The 14,815-nt window shown below is 40.2% G+C and overlaps 3 protein-coding genes across 3 annotated transcripts; all 3 read right to left on the bottom strand.

Moving 5' to 3' along the window:
• Nucleotides 1-857: 857 nt before the first annotated feature.
• LOC309713207 (dual specificity phosphatase 29-like) lies at nucleotides 858-3,423 on the bottom strand. Its single transcript, XM_082544613.1, has 3 exons — nucleotides 2,467-3,423; nucleotides 2,023-2,240; nucleotides 858-1,427 (listed from the first exon to the last, which is right to left on the bottom strand). The coding sequence occupies exons 1-3, from the start codon at nucleotides 2,592-2,594 to the stop codon at nucleotides 1,240-1,242; spliced, it is 534 nt and encodes a 177-aa protein (XP_082400739.1). The 5' UTR covers nucleotides 2,595-3,423; the 3' UTR covers nucleotides 858-1,239.
• Nucleotides 3,424-4,804: 1,381 nt separating this feature from the next.
• LOC309712358 (dual specificity protein phosphatase 13B-like) lies at nucleotides 4,805-9,375 on the bottom strand. Its single transcript, XM_082543084.1, has 5 exons — nucleotides 9,281-9,375; nucleotides 8,998-9,067; nucleotides 7,614-7,798; nucleotides 5,789-6,009; nucleotides 4,805-5,049 (listed from the first exon to the last, which is right to left on the bottom strand). The coding sequence occupies exons 3-5, from the start codon at nucleotides 7,766-7,768 to the stop codon at nucleotides 4,829-4,831; spliced, it is 597 nt and encodes a 198-aa protein (XP_082399210.1). The 5' UTR covers nucleotides 7,769-7,798; nucleotides 8,998-9,067; nucleotides 9,281-9,375; the 3' UTR covers nucleotides 4,805-4,828.
• A 2,111-nt stretch (nucleotides 9,376-11,486) lies between these two features.
• On the bottom strand, nucleotides 11,487-13,820 carry LOC309713338 (dual specificity protein phosphatase 13A-like). Its single transcript, XM_082544894.1, has 3 exons — nucleotides 13,548-13,820; nucleotides 13,164-13,381; nucleotides 11,487-12,665 (listed from the first exon to the last, which is right to left on the bottom strand). The coding sequence occupies exons 1-3, from the start codon at nucleotides 13,673-13,675 to the stop codon at nucleotides 12,454-12,456; spliced, it is 558 nt and encodes a 185-aa protein (XP_082401020.1). The 5' UTR covers nucleotides 13,676-13,820; the 3' UTR covers nucleotides 11,487-12,453.
• Nucleotides 13,821-14,815: the final 995 nt, after the last annotated feature.

Below are 14,815 nucleotides of genomic sequence, written 5' to 3'. Positions count from 1 at the left end.
GGAAATATAGTATTTAAGGCAAAAACGGAATTCCAATGAGCTTCAAAGTCAAAGTATTTGGTATTTAGTCTTTGACACAGTCTGAACAATCTAAGAAAGTCTTCTTGTCAAATCGTCTCCAGGCCTCTTGAAGGACATTCAAAGCTCTTCTTTGGATTCTGGCTGCTATTTAGTCTGTTCTCTGTCAAGATGATCCCACACTGCTGCAATAATGTTGAGGTCTGGGGAGGACCAATGTCATGACTGTATTTTTCTCTACGGATATGCTTTTGCTACATTTTACTACTTTTCCCTCATCCTGACTGGTCACAGCAGATGGCTGCTCTCCACAAACTGGTTTTGTCCATGATTTCCTCTTAAAAAGGAGGTTTCTTTCTCCAAGTGCTTGCACAGAGATCTGTGGCTCATCGGGTTAATGTGTGTCATTTTGAAGGGTGTTTATCTTGCAATATAAAACACTATTGTTAATAAATAAAGAGCAGTTTATTATTAATAACAATAATAGCAAAGAACCATCACTTTTTGTGACGTGTATGGCACTGTTTGAGCTGTGTAGTCCGCCATAGTGAGCAGTAATTGTGCATTCATTTTTATTAAAATTATATAATATTTTAAAATTTAGTCTAATCATAAACAGCATTATATTACAATATGAGCTTTTGAAGCAATCAATTACACAGCTCATGCATGAGTGGGCTAATTGACTTTCATACGTTTCAATTATGGAAAACTGAGAAAAAAAGAAATCACCCAGAAATCTGGAGTGATGGATTCTGGTTTGTAAAATGGAGAATTGTAGTGTGAAAAACACAAAGAGATTAAAAAATAAGGCTTGAAATAGTCTTGTCTCAAATACAATGAGGTTCCGTTTGTGTCAAAAATGAACCGAACATGACAGGATTGAAGTCTTTTTAACTTTCAGCTAACTTTATTTTAGTGTTGACAAACCCTTTCTGACAGGCAGACTGTCTGTGCTGATCGCTCACCTGACAAAACATTTGTCTGTCAGTTCTACTTTGTGCTCTGCATGTTGTGTGTTTAAGTGTGCTATTATGAATGCTGATGTATCGCTTGACTAAGCTAAGCAAAATCCCATCAAGCCAAGTTGGATTACATGGTGCTTTAATTCACTTAAGATGCGAGTGCCCGAAGCCACCCAAATGGAGCCACCAGGACGATTTCATCTGCACAGATGATGCCAACTATGAAACTGTCCCCTTTTTGGCGTTATGTGCTCTACTACGTGAATAGGGATGAGTCCAGCTCGCGGAGCTGTTTCAGAAATCCAACATTTGGGAGGATGTTTCTGTGCCGGCACACAACCTCCACAGCCTCCACCAGTGTGAGCCTTTCTTTGATTATGAGGAAGGCCAGCGTAAGAGCTGCCGAGCGGCTGATTCCCCGAGCGCAGTGGACGAGCACCTTCCCTGCACGGACAAAAGGCAGACTCTAAAATAAGCTGCGAATTCTGCGGCTCGTTGGGTTAAACACAAACAACAAAGGGATTAATTACAACTGTGGGCTCAGCTCACGGTGTAACAGTCGCAAAAGGTTCTTTTCACAGCAGAAATGATGACATATGATGGCACACACACAGGTGCTGTCATAGCATTAATAGTGTTTACGTGTCCCTGTAGTAACTGCTCACAACTTTAACTCTCTTTACCATTTTAAATTGATTTTATTTCAAATTATTGTTCTTCTAAATGTTTGTGCAATGGGGAAAAATAGAAGCCTTACATTTTTAAAATAAAAGTTAAAAATAATAAAACATTGTGAAATTATTTTAGATTATAGAGAGCAGCTGGAGTCTCCGCACACGACCCAGAAGCAAAGGCAATTATTTATGTTTTCATGCATTTAAATATGTGCAACAAAACATAAAATATCATTATTATTTATCATTTTTCAGCTTGATGATGCATCATTTTTCTATATTAGGATGTGTTGGACTGTAACATATTATTAAAGCTCAACCCTTATGTGTTTATTTTGTCATGTGTTGCTAAAATAGACTGGTACCTTTTTGGCTCAGAGCACCATGAATAAAATCAGCAGTCTCACTGAAGAAAGGGCTCAAGTCAAAATCTTTACAGTCTGGTGCTTCTACTCCGTGATACAGTATGCTGGCGTCTGCGTAGAAACCTGGCCCGGTGTCAATGTGCTGGGGGCCATCTGCAGCATTCACCACGTGTGTTATTTCCAGTTTTGCTAACAGGGTTTTATCCCGAGCTGCAGCTCTGTAAATGACACAGGAGAGGCTATGAGAAATGTCATTTTTAGCAATTTTTCTCGCCTGTGTGCAGCTCCGGAAGCATATGTGTGTAAATGCATCACCGGTGACTCAAATGTACAGATTTTATATTTGTCCCATCAGTTGGCCAAATACACTTGTTTGCAGCGACAGTTTCACAATCAGATCACCATATTGCAGTTAGGGGCCCCCAAAGTGAGAATGTCACTTACGCATCTCCGATGTAGAGGTTGGGCCAAACCTCGTTGACAGCTCCAGTGGGGCGTCTGTTCTTCAACAGAAGGCTGAGCAGATCGCAGGTGGGTGGTGTCTGATACTTTGGCTCCTCCTTTGAGGTCATATCTGTATCTCTCTCACCTCAGTGTTTTTATATAATTATCACTTTCACTCAACTCAGTACATAGATAAATAACTTTGCAAGATACTTTATGTTCCAGGATGCAAATGTTGATTATTACTGCTGTCCTGCTGGTGTTTCTTGCTGCAGGCTTTTGAGACAAACCAACAGCGAATACTAACCTTACTGGTGCGGCTCGCGCTGTTTTACATCTGAGCTGGATATCAGTGTTGTTTTGAGGCTGAGCCCCACTGGAACGAGACAGCTGAACATACCAGAGACTGGGCACAAGCAGTGTGGACTATTTATTCCTCAGATGACTGTGACAGAAGCCAGGCTGCTTGTGCTGTGATAAATTCGACTACTGAGCCGTTGCAGTTTTAATGGTTGTAATAGTGCAAGTGATCCAAAACATGGTGGGGAATTAATGTCAGGTTGCCACGCTGAACGAGCTCAAACCACAGTTTGAGCTCAAACCACAGTTTGAGCTATTGCAGATGGTGTTGCTGTGTCTCTTTATTTTAAATCATCTGACGAGAATAAATGAATGACTTCCTATTTTGCCTGATGTCGTCGTCAACAAACTATTAAAGTCCCGTCTTTGATTGCATAGGTTGCTCCTGTCATTATGAAGAACACAAAGATTATATAAGCTATACTGAGAGTTGAATTTCTGGAGTGAAGGTCTGAGTCAGTATGTTAAGGATAATTTAAACTGCTGAGAGAAGCGAACCACACTGTGCTGTTGACAAGACAATCTTTAGGAAAGCGTACATTTAGCAGCTGCTTTTAAACTCTCCATCATATTTCATGAACTTCATTAGAAAACTGAGTTTTCTGATGGTAAAGTCTGACTTTAAAAAAGTTTTAAAGAAAGTTCATGAAAATACAAAATAAATTCCTCACGTTTCTGTGTGTGCATTCCATATTATATAGACTAAACAAAATAATAGATGTTTTACAGGTGCAGTAGTAAATATTGGACGGGCAGAAAAAAAAGAAGAAAGAAGAAACTATTTACAAAACTCTGTACACACTGACTGTTTTCATAGGAATTACGAGGTTAGGGCAGCAGCCAGGTGCTGCTAATCAAATGGATTTGATTAACTGATCATCAGCAGTGCAAGCGCCTCTGTAAAAGCAGGGCTTTGGCAGGCTTGTGTTAACACAATGCCACAGTCTTCTCAGCAAATTCGGTACAATGCTCGGGGAAGCCTCAGGAAACTCAAGATTTACGTCTCAGACTCCACAGGGCTCAGTTAGGAAAGTAAATGTTAAACTTCATGAAGGCAAATTTTGAAGAAAGGCTGAACAAAAGTGTTTAGAAAGGCTGTCAGCAGAAAACCTCTTTTCTGTCTGGAAACCTGTGGAACAATGTCTGGTGATGTTTGTCCATAATCCACTGCAGCAGAAAACTGAACACAGCATATCAGCACAAAACTTCATATCTATTGTGAAGCACAGTGGTGGAGGGCTGATAATTTGGGCTTGTCTTGCAGCCTCGGGACATGTACACCTTTCAGTCATTAAGCTGAGCTTGAACTCCTCTACCAAATTATTCTAAAATCAAATATGAGACCATCTGTCTGATGGCTAAAGGTTGGCTGAAACCAGACAATGATTCCAAGCACAAGAGCAAATCTACATTCAAACGGCTGAAAAAGAAAAGAATGAAAGTGCTGCGATGGCCCAGTCAAAGGGCTGTATTTGACTGTATTTGTTAAAGGGCAAGAACTGTAGCATTTGTATGACTCACTGTCAAGTAAACATTGTAGTGTAATCTGTGACTGTATAACTCACTGAGTGCAGTAACTTTTCTGTAGTTTCTCAAACACAAATGTAACTGTTTTGAAGCTTTTTAAAGGCTTTGACTGCAGACAGGAGACACAGGCACAGATGGGGAAGAATTTCAACAGTTAAACACAAATGTAATCTTCTTTGTGTTTTGTGTTAATTCTGATTTTGTAACCTTAAAACCTCACAGTCGTCCTTTTGTGTCATACTTTTGGGTATTTTGAGCTGATAATTTAAGCACGTTTTGTTCATATAACTTAATTGTTAATGTTTAAAAATCACTCTTCATCAGGTTATTAAATTTTCTTACCTTGAAGCCCTTTAAATACAGCTGAAGTACCTGTTCATTACAAAAACATTATCACTGTAATAGCTTTTTAACACTCAGATATGGACAGGGGTCAAAAATATTATCCAAATTTATGGGCCGAAGGATTTTATTTTTACGTCCGCCCGTTGAAGCTCCTGGATAATCCCTGGCAGTGGAGCTTTGTGTCCAGTGCTCGGAGCTGCTCCAAGAACCCGTTATTGGGAGAAATGTTCCTGTTGGCGCCCACAGCTTTGATGGCGTCCACCAGAGTCATGTTCTCATGGATCATCAGGTAAGCCAGAACCAAGGTGGATGAGCGGCTGAGGCCCATTGCACAGTGGACGAAGACTTTACCTGCCAGTCAGAAGGCAGAAAATCAGACTTCCTGTGGATCATTTCAGAACGCAGCAGCCCACCAGCCTACAGCAATCAGTGGATTATTGTTGTAAAGTTTGTTCTAAATATCTAATTTGTAACTCCTCTGTGGATTAAAAACCGTGCACATCACAGGGAGGAGTACTTCTTACTCCCGACTAAAAGTTTTCAACAATGTTGCAACAAATGTTTCTACACACGGTAATCCCTGGTTCCTTATCAGGCCTGAGGATTAGGGCGCAGAGGAGCGCGTAATTGAACTGTCTTGGCTTCTGTGTATTTCTGCCGGGGATTACTGTAGGCCCCGCCACACACTGGAGCCCCCGATCAGCCAGCATGTGAAGAAGGAGGCCTCATCTTATTACTGTCATGTCAGATACTGACTTCACTTTGCATAACGGGCCAGGAAAGCACAGGCCACAAACATAATTGTGTAATTTCCATGTCCAATAAAAGTGTTGCTTACAAATTGCCAGGGCAATCCATTTAAAACCAATTTTCCTGGCCGAGGTCTGAGCTTATGAGAAGATTACCATGGGGGAAAGATATTAGCTTGATATTATGTTTAGTGTTTGATTTGCATTTTAATGACTGATACAACTGGGGTCTGCTGTAAATGGGAATTGACTGACAAATGTTTCTCTGTCTTGGCTCGTCTTCCCCGAGTTAATGTGTGAAAACGATGAAGGATACCTTGAGCGCTGTGAGAGCGCCTCACCTGTGGGAGAGCTCAAAGCGCTCTTGATGAAATTGGCCGCTGGGTAAAAGAAGGGACTCAAGTCAAAGGATGGCATGTCAAAAGCTTCGACTCCATGATAAGTGATGGCGGTGTCTCGGTAGAAGCTGGGCCCTGTGTTCACATTGAACTTCCCATCAGCTGCATTAAGCACGTGGGTGATGCGATGAGCCTGGAGAGTCCTTTTGTCTTTGGCTGCGTACCTAAAGGGAAAAATTACAATTATCTCTGCAATCAAACGAGACAAATGATGAGGATAATGCAAAGAAAGCTAACTCGAGGAGAAGAAGGAAGATGGCAGGCAGTGGGGGAAAATGTAGATCATTAGGTTAATTAACTGAATTGTTATAATATTACATTTTATTATGAATGATACAGAGAGACTGCACAGTGCAGTGCACAAGACGCAGTCCCTGTTTTTTGCCCTTTAAGGGGGTATTTTTTTCCTCTGTGGTTACACATATAGTAATGCATATAATATATCTGTCAAATGCCCTACCTTATCCTTCTTAGAGTTTAATCAAGATCCCTTCATGCATGATATGAAAAGTAAAGAGTATGTTGTGATGTGAATCTTATGTTTCACTATATCCCAAAGGTGCTCTATTGGATCAAGATCCGGTGACTGTGGAGGTCATCCGAGTGCAGGGAACTGCTGGAAGCAGCCATCAGAACATGGGTACACTGTGGTCATAAAGGGGTGGACACAGTCAACAACAGTACTCAGGTAGCCTGTGGTGTTTAAATAATTCTCATTTGGTATTTAAGGAGACATAACATTACACTTCCACCAACAACCTGAACTTTTGATGCGAGGCAGGATGGATCTATGCTTCTAATGATTTTTATGTCCAATTCTGACCCCACCAGCCAAATGTTGCAGCAGAAATGGATGCTCATCACACCAGGCAATATTGGTGAGTCTGTGTGAAGGGTTGCTTTCCTGTTTATAGCAGCCATGAGTGTCACCCAGTGTGGTCTTCTGCTGCTGTGGTCCTTCAGGGTTCCACATGTCATGTGTTCAGAGATGCTCTTCTGCATACCTTAGTTGTAATGAGCTACTGTTACCTTGTTATCAGCTCAAAGCGCTCTTGCCATTATATTCTATATTCTAACTCTTTGGATCAACAAGACGTTTTCTCCCTACGAACTGCCGCTCACAGAATATTTTCTCTGTCAAAACTAGAGACGGTACTGTAATCACAAGACCAGCCCATCTGGCATGTCCTATGCTATGTTCAAAGTCACTTAAATCACTTTTCATCTCCATTATGATGGTCACCTTGAACTTTAGCAGGTCTTGTTGACTATGTCTGTATGCCTAAATGCACTAAGTTGCTATCACTTGATTGGCTGATTAGATAATTGCTAACAATTAGCAGGTGTACCTAAATATTCTATGATGAAGGCAAAAAACTGCCCATGTATCTAAAAATAAAAATAGACAGTATGCTACAAAACAGTATTCATAAAACAGCTACTTTTATTATTGTAAAGTTGGATGTTAGCATGTTAGCATAAGGCTACGACACACTATTCACATGGGCATTAGCACTTGGATGACTGTGTATACAGTTGTGATGAAAGCTTGTTAATGTTTTGCGCATTAGTGTGATAACCAGGTGCTTTTATAAAAAAAAGATCAATTTCAATAATGTAAAAATCATAATGGTGCCTTTAATTACACATGCACTCACAATCTGAGCCCAATTAAGAGAATACTTAATTACTTTATTACAAAAGCCGGTGGAATTATATTTAAACACATTAGCCATAGTGAATCATTTCAGTAACATGTCACTCTCACATGTCTCCGATGTAGATCCCGGGATGAACCTCATCCAGATGGTTACTGGTCCCTTTTTTTGTCCACATCAGTCTGTGAAGCTCTGAAGCTGGGGGGGTTTCATACCGGCCTTCTGCCCCCTCAGGGCTCGCCAGGCAGCTGAGGCCTCTGGGCATGTCTGAATTCTCCACTTCTGCTTTTACAACCTTTCATTAAGAAAAGAAGTGGTCGTTGCCCTGAAATTTGAACCGCGATAAAAACTGAGAACTCAATAAAAGCGTATGTTTTACTGCACTTTGCCCTTTACTATACTTCAAACTTTAAGAAAGATGCTCAAAGAGTTTCAGGGTTCATCTGCATTGCCCATGAATACCAACTAACTCCACTGAAATGCCTAATTGAAATGTACGCATCATCTTAGGAAACACCGAGAAACGACTGCTAAGTGCAGCGTGGGATTATAGCAAGGATCGTTAATTAGCAGGTTTCATATACAGGTCTGTAGCCTTTAAATACAGACTGCAATTATGACAATTAACACATTCCACAGTAGCAAAGGATCATGTGATTGTAAGCTGACCTTATGATGCTCTCATTATTGTATCTATATAGCAGCACTGGATAGATTTATTTATTTCCAGAGATGCAGAAAAATGCCTATAAACCACTTTTCATTTGCTGCAGGCAAGTCTAACCTGTGCATTTACAATTTACACACTGAGCTCTAGAGAGACTCGTACTATGCAAACTGTATGCATTAGCATCCATTTAGGCAGGTGTGTGACTGTGCTTGAGGCTGTGGACGTACAAGCGATGTGTAGGCATTGTTATCGAAAAGAAACTAACAGCAGCCGAGCTTCTTATTTGCATTCTCGCCGCGTGTGGAGACATAATGTTGCTCTCAGGGTTTTGAGACTTTTTGTCGTGTCCACAGGGATGAGTCATTGAGACCAAATCTGTTTTAGTGACCTTTTGTTTCGCTGGTGTGACATATGGAGGTTTACTCAAACATCATGTTGCCTCTATCCATCCCTGCATGTGCATTCGTGTGTGTCACACAGAACACGTGTGCATGAAGGAAATGCTGCATCTAACGCAGTGTAAGCTTCATCCATACGATTGTGTGAGCTAAATGGTGTCTTTGCACAGGTACAACATGCACCTCGCGTACCTGGAGGCTCTTCTTTCTCCTCATTGATCTATAAGCACAACCCTTTCCTGCCTCCCACACTCAGGGGCAGAGAACTGATTTCCCTGGTGCGCATGTTGAGCTGCAGCACTGCTTTCATACCCTCTCCCCTTAGGCTAACCTGTCCTTCCTGCTCCACTTCTGTGTAATTAAAGATGCTATGTATGGGAAAGTGCCCGCGGTTAACATGGAGGGCAAATAAAAATGGCTTTTTACCTCCTCTGGGCCTCTTCTTGGTGGTTTTATGAAGTACACTTCCCTCTTTAGCCTTTCAGATGTGGTTCATCTGGATTTGTGGGCCAATTAATAAAAAAAGAAAGTATCATAATCCGTCAGGCAATGCAGTATCACAGTGAATACTACTTCACAAGTACTCTGTCAACATGTTTATCTTGCAAATAAAGCTATACAGTGCAATAAATCCACACACTTATGAATATACATCGCCTACATTTATCTGTAATCACTTTGTAAGCACACATTGTTGGTTGACACTTGCCTTGGTTGGAAACGTTGCTTTTCATGGCCTCTCTGTACAACAGCTACATGTAGGTCGACAGCACAACTGCCTGTGTTCTCCTTGGTAATCTACCCTGCAACCTTTTTTGCTATTTTAACATCTGAATCTCAGCCCAAAATAATTCTGGCACCATATTCTGCATTCCTTAAAGGTTACCCGAGCTGCCAGCACAGGAGGGAGGATAGGACACGGCTTTTTCAATAGCAAGAAAATTAGATCAGAGCTGCTTGTAGCTGAGTTTAAACCTGACTTCCCTGAGCTTTTTTTCCACTTTGAACTGTGTTTGAATCAACACTCGGTCATTCGATGTAAAAAAAAAAGTATAGATTATGTTTTTTTCTTGGTGCAATTAAGTGATAGCAGAGATTTTTTCTTAATTATATCAGCAAAAATGGGAACTTGCAATAAACCCACAATATTGACACTCTGATGAAGTTTTAAAAAGCTAAAAATATATATTTATATTGCAGAAAAATGACACAAATATAGATGGATGAGCAAATACAAACATTTCTTTGTAAAAATGTCTACATTTATTGTATGTTTTTGTAAGTACTGACAAAGTCTATATCTAGAAATTGAACGTATGACTTATAATTCTGTGTATAATACTGTACATTCTTGCTTACTGTGAATGTTTGATTCAGAGAAACATAATAATTCAAAACAGGTCGAAATCATTGGTGTCAAGCTAGATGAATGTGTGTGTACCTTTGCCTCTACAGTTGATTTCATGGGCAATCAAAAGACCTGAAACCTTTTCATGCACAGCAGTGATCAACTGCACTGCCTTGACAAATACACCAAATGAATTTCACACGCTGTGAACAGCGATGTGTTGAACAGATGCTGTTGATTGATTCCCTCTTTTCTGAGTTACCTAGAGACTCTACTAAAATGTTATGCTTTGCAAAACATGTTCCATTAGACATTTGGTCTACTCTGTTGTTGTAGAAGAAAAAACTTCTTACAAGAATGAGAAGTAAAGACTTGTCTCAGTGTTGTAAACATGCCCTGTTGTCATTTTACTTGACATTAAATTTATTTCTGCAACCAGACTCTCTTTTTGTTAAGACATAAAAAAACCAACAACCTCGCTGCATTAAAAATCCCAGTTAGCAGGCTAATGAGGAGATGATGCAGCTTAGTCTATTATAAATGAAGATCACTGGATTTGGAGAAAGATAATTAAGCTATTTTCGTGCCAGCATCTGCTTTCGTTGGGCTCAAATGTCCATGAACAATATTGTGCGAAACCCTTGAGCCACCTCTCATTTTGTATTTTTCGATAGGAAAAACAAAATTGGTAAATTTATTGATACATGTATAAACATACATAGAGAGTTTGTACAATTCTAACGAGAAATGTATTTGCTATCACCATCATTTTCTTCTTTAACGCAACCTAAGTCAGATAAACTTTCTTTTAATATTTTCTTTAAGTAGTCTTCAGGAATAGTTCTCCAGCTGCTTCAAGGACATTTGAAGCTCTTCTTTGGATGTTGGCTGCCCTTTATTCTGTTCTCTGTCAAGATGATCCCGCTCTGCTTGAGGTCCAGGCTCTGAAGAGGCAGATCCGTGACTTATATTGTGTCTTTTTTCTATCCAGCTATGCTTTTACATCGGAGGTAGTGTTTTTAGGATCAGTGACATGCTGATGGTAATATTGATAATATTGGCTGAAATGCAGACACTCACTGTTGTTGTTCTCTCCTGACCTCCTCTATAAATACTGATGATTAAATAATAATCACTCCATTAGACCTGTTGCAGCTCATATCAGTCCAGTTCTTGTGTAATTTGGCATAACCAAGTCTTTTCTGCTTGTTTTCATCTCTTAAGAATAGTTTCTTGACAGCCACCCTTCAACTAAGACCTGAGACATGGCTTTCAGATACTGTTCATCTCATGTAGATACGTGCCTGCCACTTTTTTCACCTCACTTAATCACATTTTTAAGCACACACTGCACACAGTGCTCAGATTTGTCAAGTTTTTGGCTAACAGTCCCCTGGGAGACACCTTGTTGGTGCAAAACTTTTATATCTGTCAAAATGTGCCAGAATCAACTAAAGAAATGGGAACTGGCTGTTTAGTTTTGCAACAGGCTGCTAGTAACACAGTGCCTAACCCCCCCCCCCCCCCCCCCCCCCAAAAAAAATACTTTCTTCTGAAAATGGTCAGGTTCAGTGACTGAAAATGAATGAAAAAGCAGCCAATGCCCTCTCTCTTCAGAAAGCCTGGAGAATGATTGTTTGATCCAGAATATAAAAAATGTGAGGTAGTTCAACGCTAACATGCTGTAGTATTCAAGTATTATCATATTACTATCAGACCTAAAGTTTCACGCTTATTGACAACAGCTAGCACGCTATTAGGATCTACCATATACCAGCGGTCCCCAACCTTTTTTTATGCCTAAGACCGGTTTATGTCCGACAATATTTTCACGGACCGGCCTTTAAGGTGTCGCGGATAAATACAACAAAATAAAACCAGTACCGATACCAAAAAAAGAATATTTATTCATAACACACGGGAAAAGATCCAGGGAAACTGAGTTAACGATAAAAACTGATAAAAACCCTGAGAACCATAAATTTCACACCTGAGCCTCAACTCTCACGGCCCGGTACCAAACAACTCACGGGTTGGGGACCGCGGGCATATACAATACGATGTCGGTATGCTAACATTAGCATGTTTATTTGCTACTCTTTAGCTTGTAATCATGTAGCATGTAATCTTTATGAGCCTGTATAGGCCTATGTTAACATTTGAAAATCTCCTTTAATATGAAACTTTGCTATCTATCTATCTATCTATCTATCTATCTATCTATCTATCTATCTATCTATCTATCTATCTATCTATCTATCTATCTATCTATCTATCTATCTATCTATCTATCTATCTATCTATCTATCTATATATCTGAGCTTGTTTAGAATGGTGAACCTCATCATAATAAAAGTAAAGACTAATGAGTGTACAGAGTTGAGTCGACAGAAATTCACTCAGTCGAACCAAATTTCACGATGATGTGTCTAAACGTTTCAGTCTGGACTGTTGCACCGACAGACTGGCTGGCATCGTTATTCCCAGAAACCACCTCGTGGCTTTGTGGCTGAAGATGTAAATGCCTCTTTTCACTACAGGATCCGACATGTTTTCTTTTTCTTTGTCAGTTGAAGATCCAGATCCAACAGCAAAGCCAGGAAATTTCTGTTGGGGTAGATGGCTCTTTTCTGGATCAGCTTCTGCAGAGCCTGTTTGAGTGGGAGATGATGGTAGATCATGAGGTATGCCAAAACCAAGGTCGATGACCGGCTCATTCCCATGATGCAGTGCACCAGAACTTTCCCTGAAGAACAGGCAAGATGAAGGGAGGGATGTGAAGAAAGGATTAGCGAGAAGCCTCAGACTTATTAATATCATACATGACTGCCCGTCTCACGCTGTGGTCTTTCTTTTTCCCTGCTGCGAGCTAAAAATAGTGCCTACAATTCACTCTTTGTTCATTTAAGGTCCCTTTGCAGACTGGGCCCAACTGTCTCCTTAATCCCAACCTGTCCGCTGCTTGATAGCTTCTTTGAAAAGAGCCATGGTCGCATTATATACCTAAATTCTGCAAGGTAAGACTCTTATTATTACAGCTGGCTGAAAATACACTTAAAGCTGTCTTACATTGTGCTGACAGGTGACATTGAAAGGACAGCGTGGTGGGAGAATTTGAGTGGAATGAGTGGCTTTACTGTAATAAGGATTTGCAGAGTTAAATAAAAGATGTGATATACAGGGATTTGAGAAAGGAAAACTGTAGCACTTGTAATACTATATTAAAAGCCTCAAGGAGTCTTACCATCAGGTGACTTCAGAGCTTTGTGAATGAAATCGGCTGCAGGCTGAAAGTAAACATCCAGATCAAAGTGTGTCGAGTCATCTGCTGGAATGCCACAATACACAAAGTCGTTGCCATAAAAGCTTTGGTTCCCTATGCTGCCTCGCTTGGAGTGAGCAGCGTTTAATACATGAGTTATACCTAATTTCAGCAAGGCAGCCTTGTTTTGGGCTACTGCCCTAGCAAGACAAAGAGACAGAAAGAGGTTCAAGACTTATGGGAACTCTACGCATCACAGCACAATGATTTTTATGCCAGAATGAAACAATACGTGGAAGCAGTTATGTCAAAGAAAACAGCCTTTGCAAGGCAACCGAATCATCTGAAATAAAAGTACATACTTACACATTTCCTATGTATATGTTCGGCCACACTTCGTCAATTTGATTGAGGTGCAGCTTGCAAGAGTCCAAAAGCTTCTGCAAATCCTTCACACTTAGATATTCTTTTCTCTTGCTTCTCAGCGCTGACATTTTAAAATCCAAATCCCTTGTCTTGGATCGATCACTGGTCCAAATGTTTGTTGTTTTAAAGCGGTTCCCCGTCTTTCTCCGGCTCAAGATGATGTGTACGAGCAGGTGTTTATCTGCTATCACTGGACAGTTACCCAATTTAGTACATAACCTAGCGTGTAGTCTTACTCGTGCAGAGGGCAGAACAACAAACACTGCAGCCGGGGCTTGTACTTTTCACACCACGGCGGGACTGAGATTTAATAAGCCTCAAACAGATGAATCATGCCATAAACGAGCAATAACTAAATGTAATTATGGGCAAAATGTTTAAGTGAAGTGATTATGCTGTGTGACAGAAAGTCCAGTGTAATTTGGCAGTTATAGAAGAGAAAGAGGGTAACAGCTTCATGCAGCTAGTTTACGCTCTGACACAAATATCATGTGAAAGCAAAGTGGAAATTTAAAAAAAAAAGAGAGAGAAAAGAGCTTTGCTGTGGGCTGTTCATGACATTAAACAGCCTCTCATACTGTGCAAATGTCTATTTTAACTCCTCTATTATGTTGCAGGTCAATTTCACCCATTTTAGCTTTAAAAAACTAATTAACTTCTCCCTCGCACCATGAAATGTAATGACTTTTCTTCATTCGGAGTCATGAATGTGTATGTAAAATGTGGGTGCAGTGGCGTGTTGTTGAATACCAGTACCAATGTTGGATGCAGAATCAGTCAATAAATGTCTCCGGGTCATTTTTAACCTGGAGACGGTTATTGATTGATAATTCAAAGTGCTGCTTCTCCTTGTTGAAGACTCTAGAGTGGTGTGAAAATGTGGGTGGGAATCCAGCTGAATATGTATGTGAAACTTTAAGAATGTGATCCATAAATGCTAGAGAAAGAGTAGTTTGACAAGCATGGTGCGATTGTGCATTTGTTCCCCTTTGAGCTTTCTGGTTGAGAAGCTCTTTTACAACCATTTTAAGAATAGTTATTCTCTACAAGAGACACTTAAGAATGAGCTCCAGACAATTTACCAGACACTAAAAATTAGCTTTTGTTCTCGAGAACAGCGGTAATGTAGAGGGAGATGTTTCTGAGCCGTTGGTGATTCGGGATATCTGTGAAGAGGATTCTTCTTGCTAAGAGACCATTGAAATCAA

The sequence above is a fragment of the Aulonocara stuartgranti genome (assembly GCF_965226115.1).
Source record: "Aulonocara stuartgranti genome assembly, chromosome: 8".
Classification (NCBI taxonomy): Eukaryota; Metazoa; Chordata; class Actinopteri; order Cichliformes; family Cichlidae; genus Aulonocara; species Aulonocara stuartgranti.
The sequence above is the reverse complement of the archived record's forward strand: the minus strand, read 5'-3'. Positions and strand labels throughout refer to the sequence as shown.

Excerpts from the sequence above, each read along its gene's own strand:
- LOC309713207 (XM_082544613.1), bottom strand. The coding sequence starts at position 2,594 with ATGACCTCAAAGGAGGAGCCAAAGTATCAGACACCACCCACCTGCGAT. Across the intron at positions 2,241-2,466 it reads AACCTCTACATCGGAGATGC|AGCTGCAGCTCGGGATAAAA; the intron begins GTAAGTGACATT and ends TGTCATTTACAG. Across the intron at positions 1,428-2,022 it reads TGGTGCTCTGAGCCAAAAAG|GGAAGGTGCTCGTCCACTGC; the intron begins GTACCAGTCTAT and ends TTGTCCGTGCAG.
- LOC309712358 (XM_082543084.1), bottom strand. The coding sequence starts at position 7,768 with ATGCCCAGAGGCCTCAGCTGCCTGGCGAGCCCTGAGGGGGCAGAAGGC. Across the intron at positions 6,010-7,613 it reads GGGATCTACATCGGAGACAT|GTACGCAGCCAAAGACAAAA; the intron begins GTGAGAGTGACA and ends TTTTCCCTTTAG. Across the intron at positions 5,050-5,788 it reads CGCTTTGAGCTCTCCCACAG|GTAAAGTCTTCGTCCACTGT; the intron begins GTGAGGCGCTCT and ends TCTGACTGGCAG.
- LOC309713338 (XM_082544894.1), bottom strand. The coding sequence starts at position 13,675 with ATGTCAGCGCTGAGAAGCAAGAGAAAAGAATATCTAAGTGTGAAGGAT. Across the intron at positions 13,382-13,547 it reads AACATATACATAGGAAATGT|GGCAGTAGCCCAAAACAAGG; the intron begins GTAAGTATGTAC and ends TTGTCTTGCTAG. Across the intron at positions 12,666-13,163 it reads AGCTCTGAAGTCACCTGATG|GGAAAGTTCTGGTGCACTGC; the intron begins GTAAGACTCCTT and ends CCTGTTCTTCAG.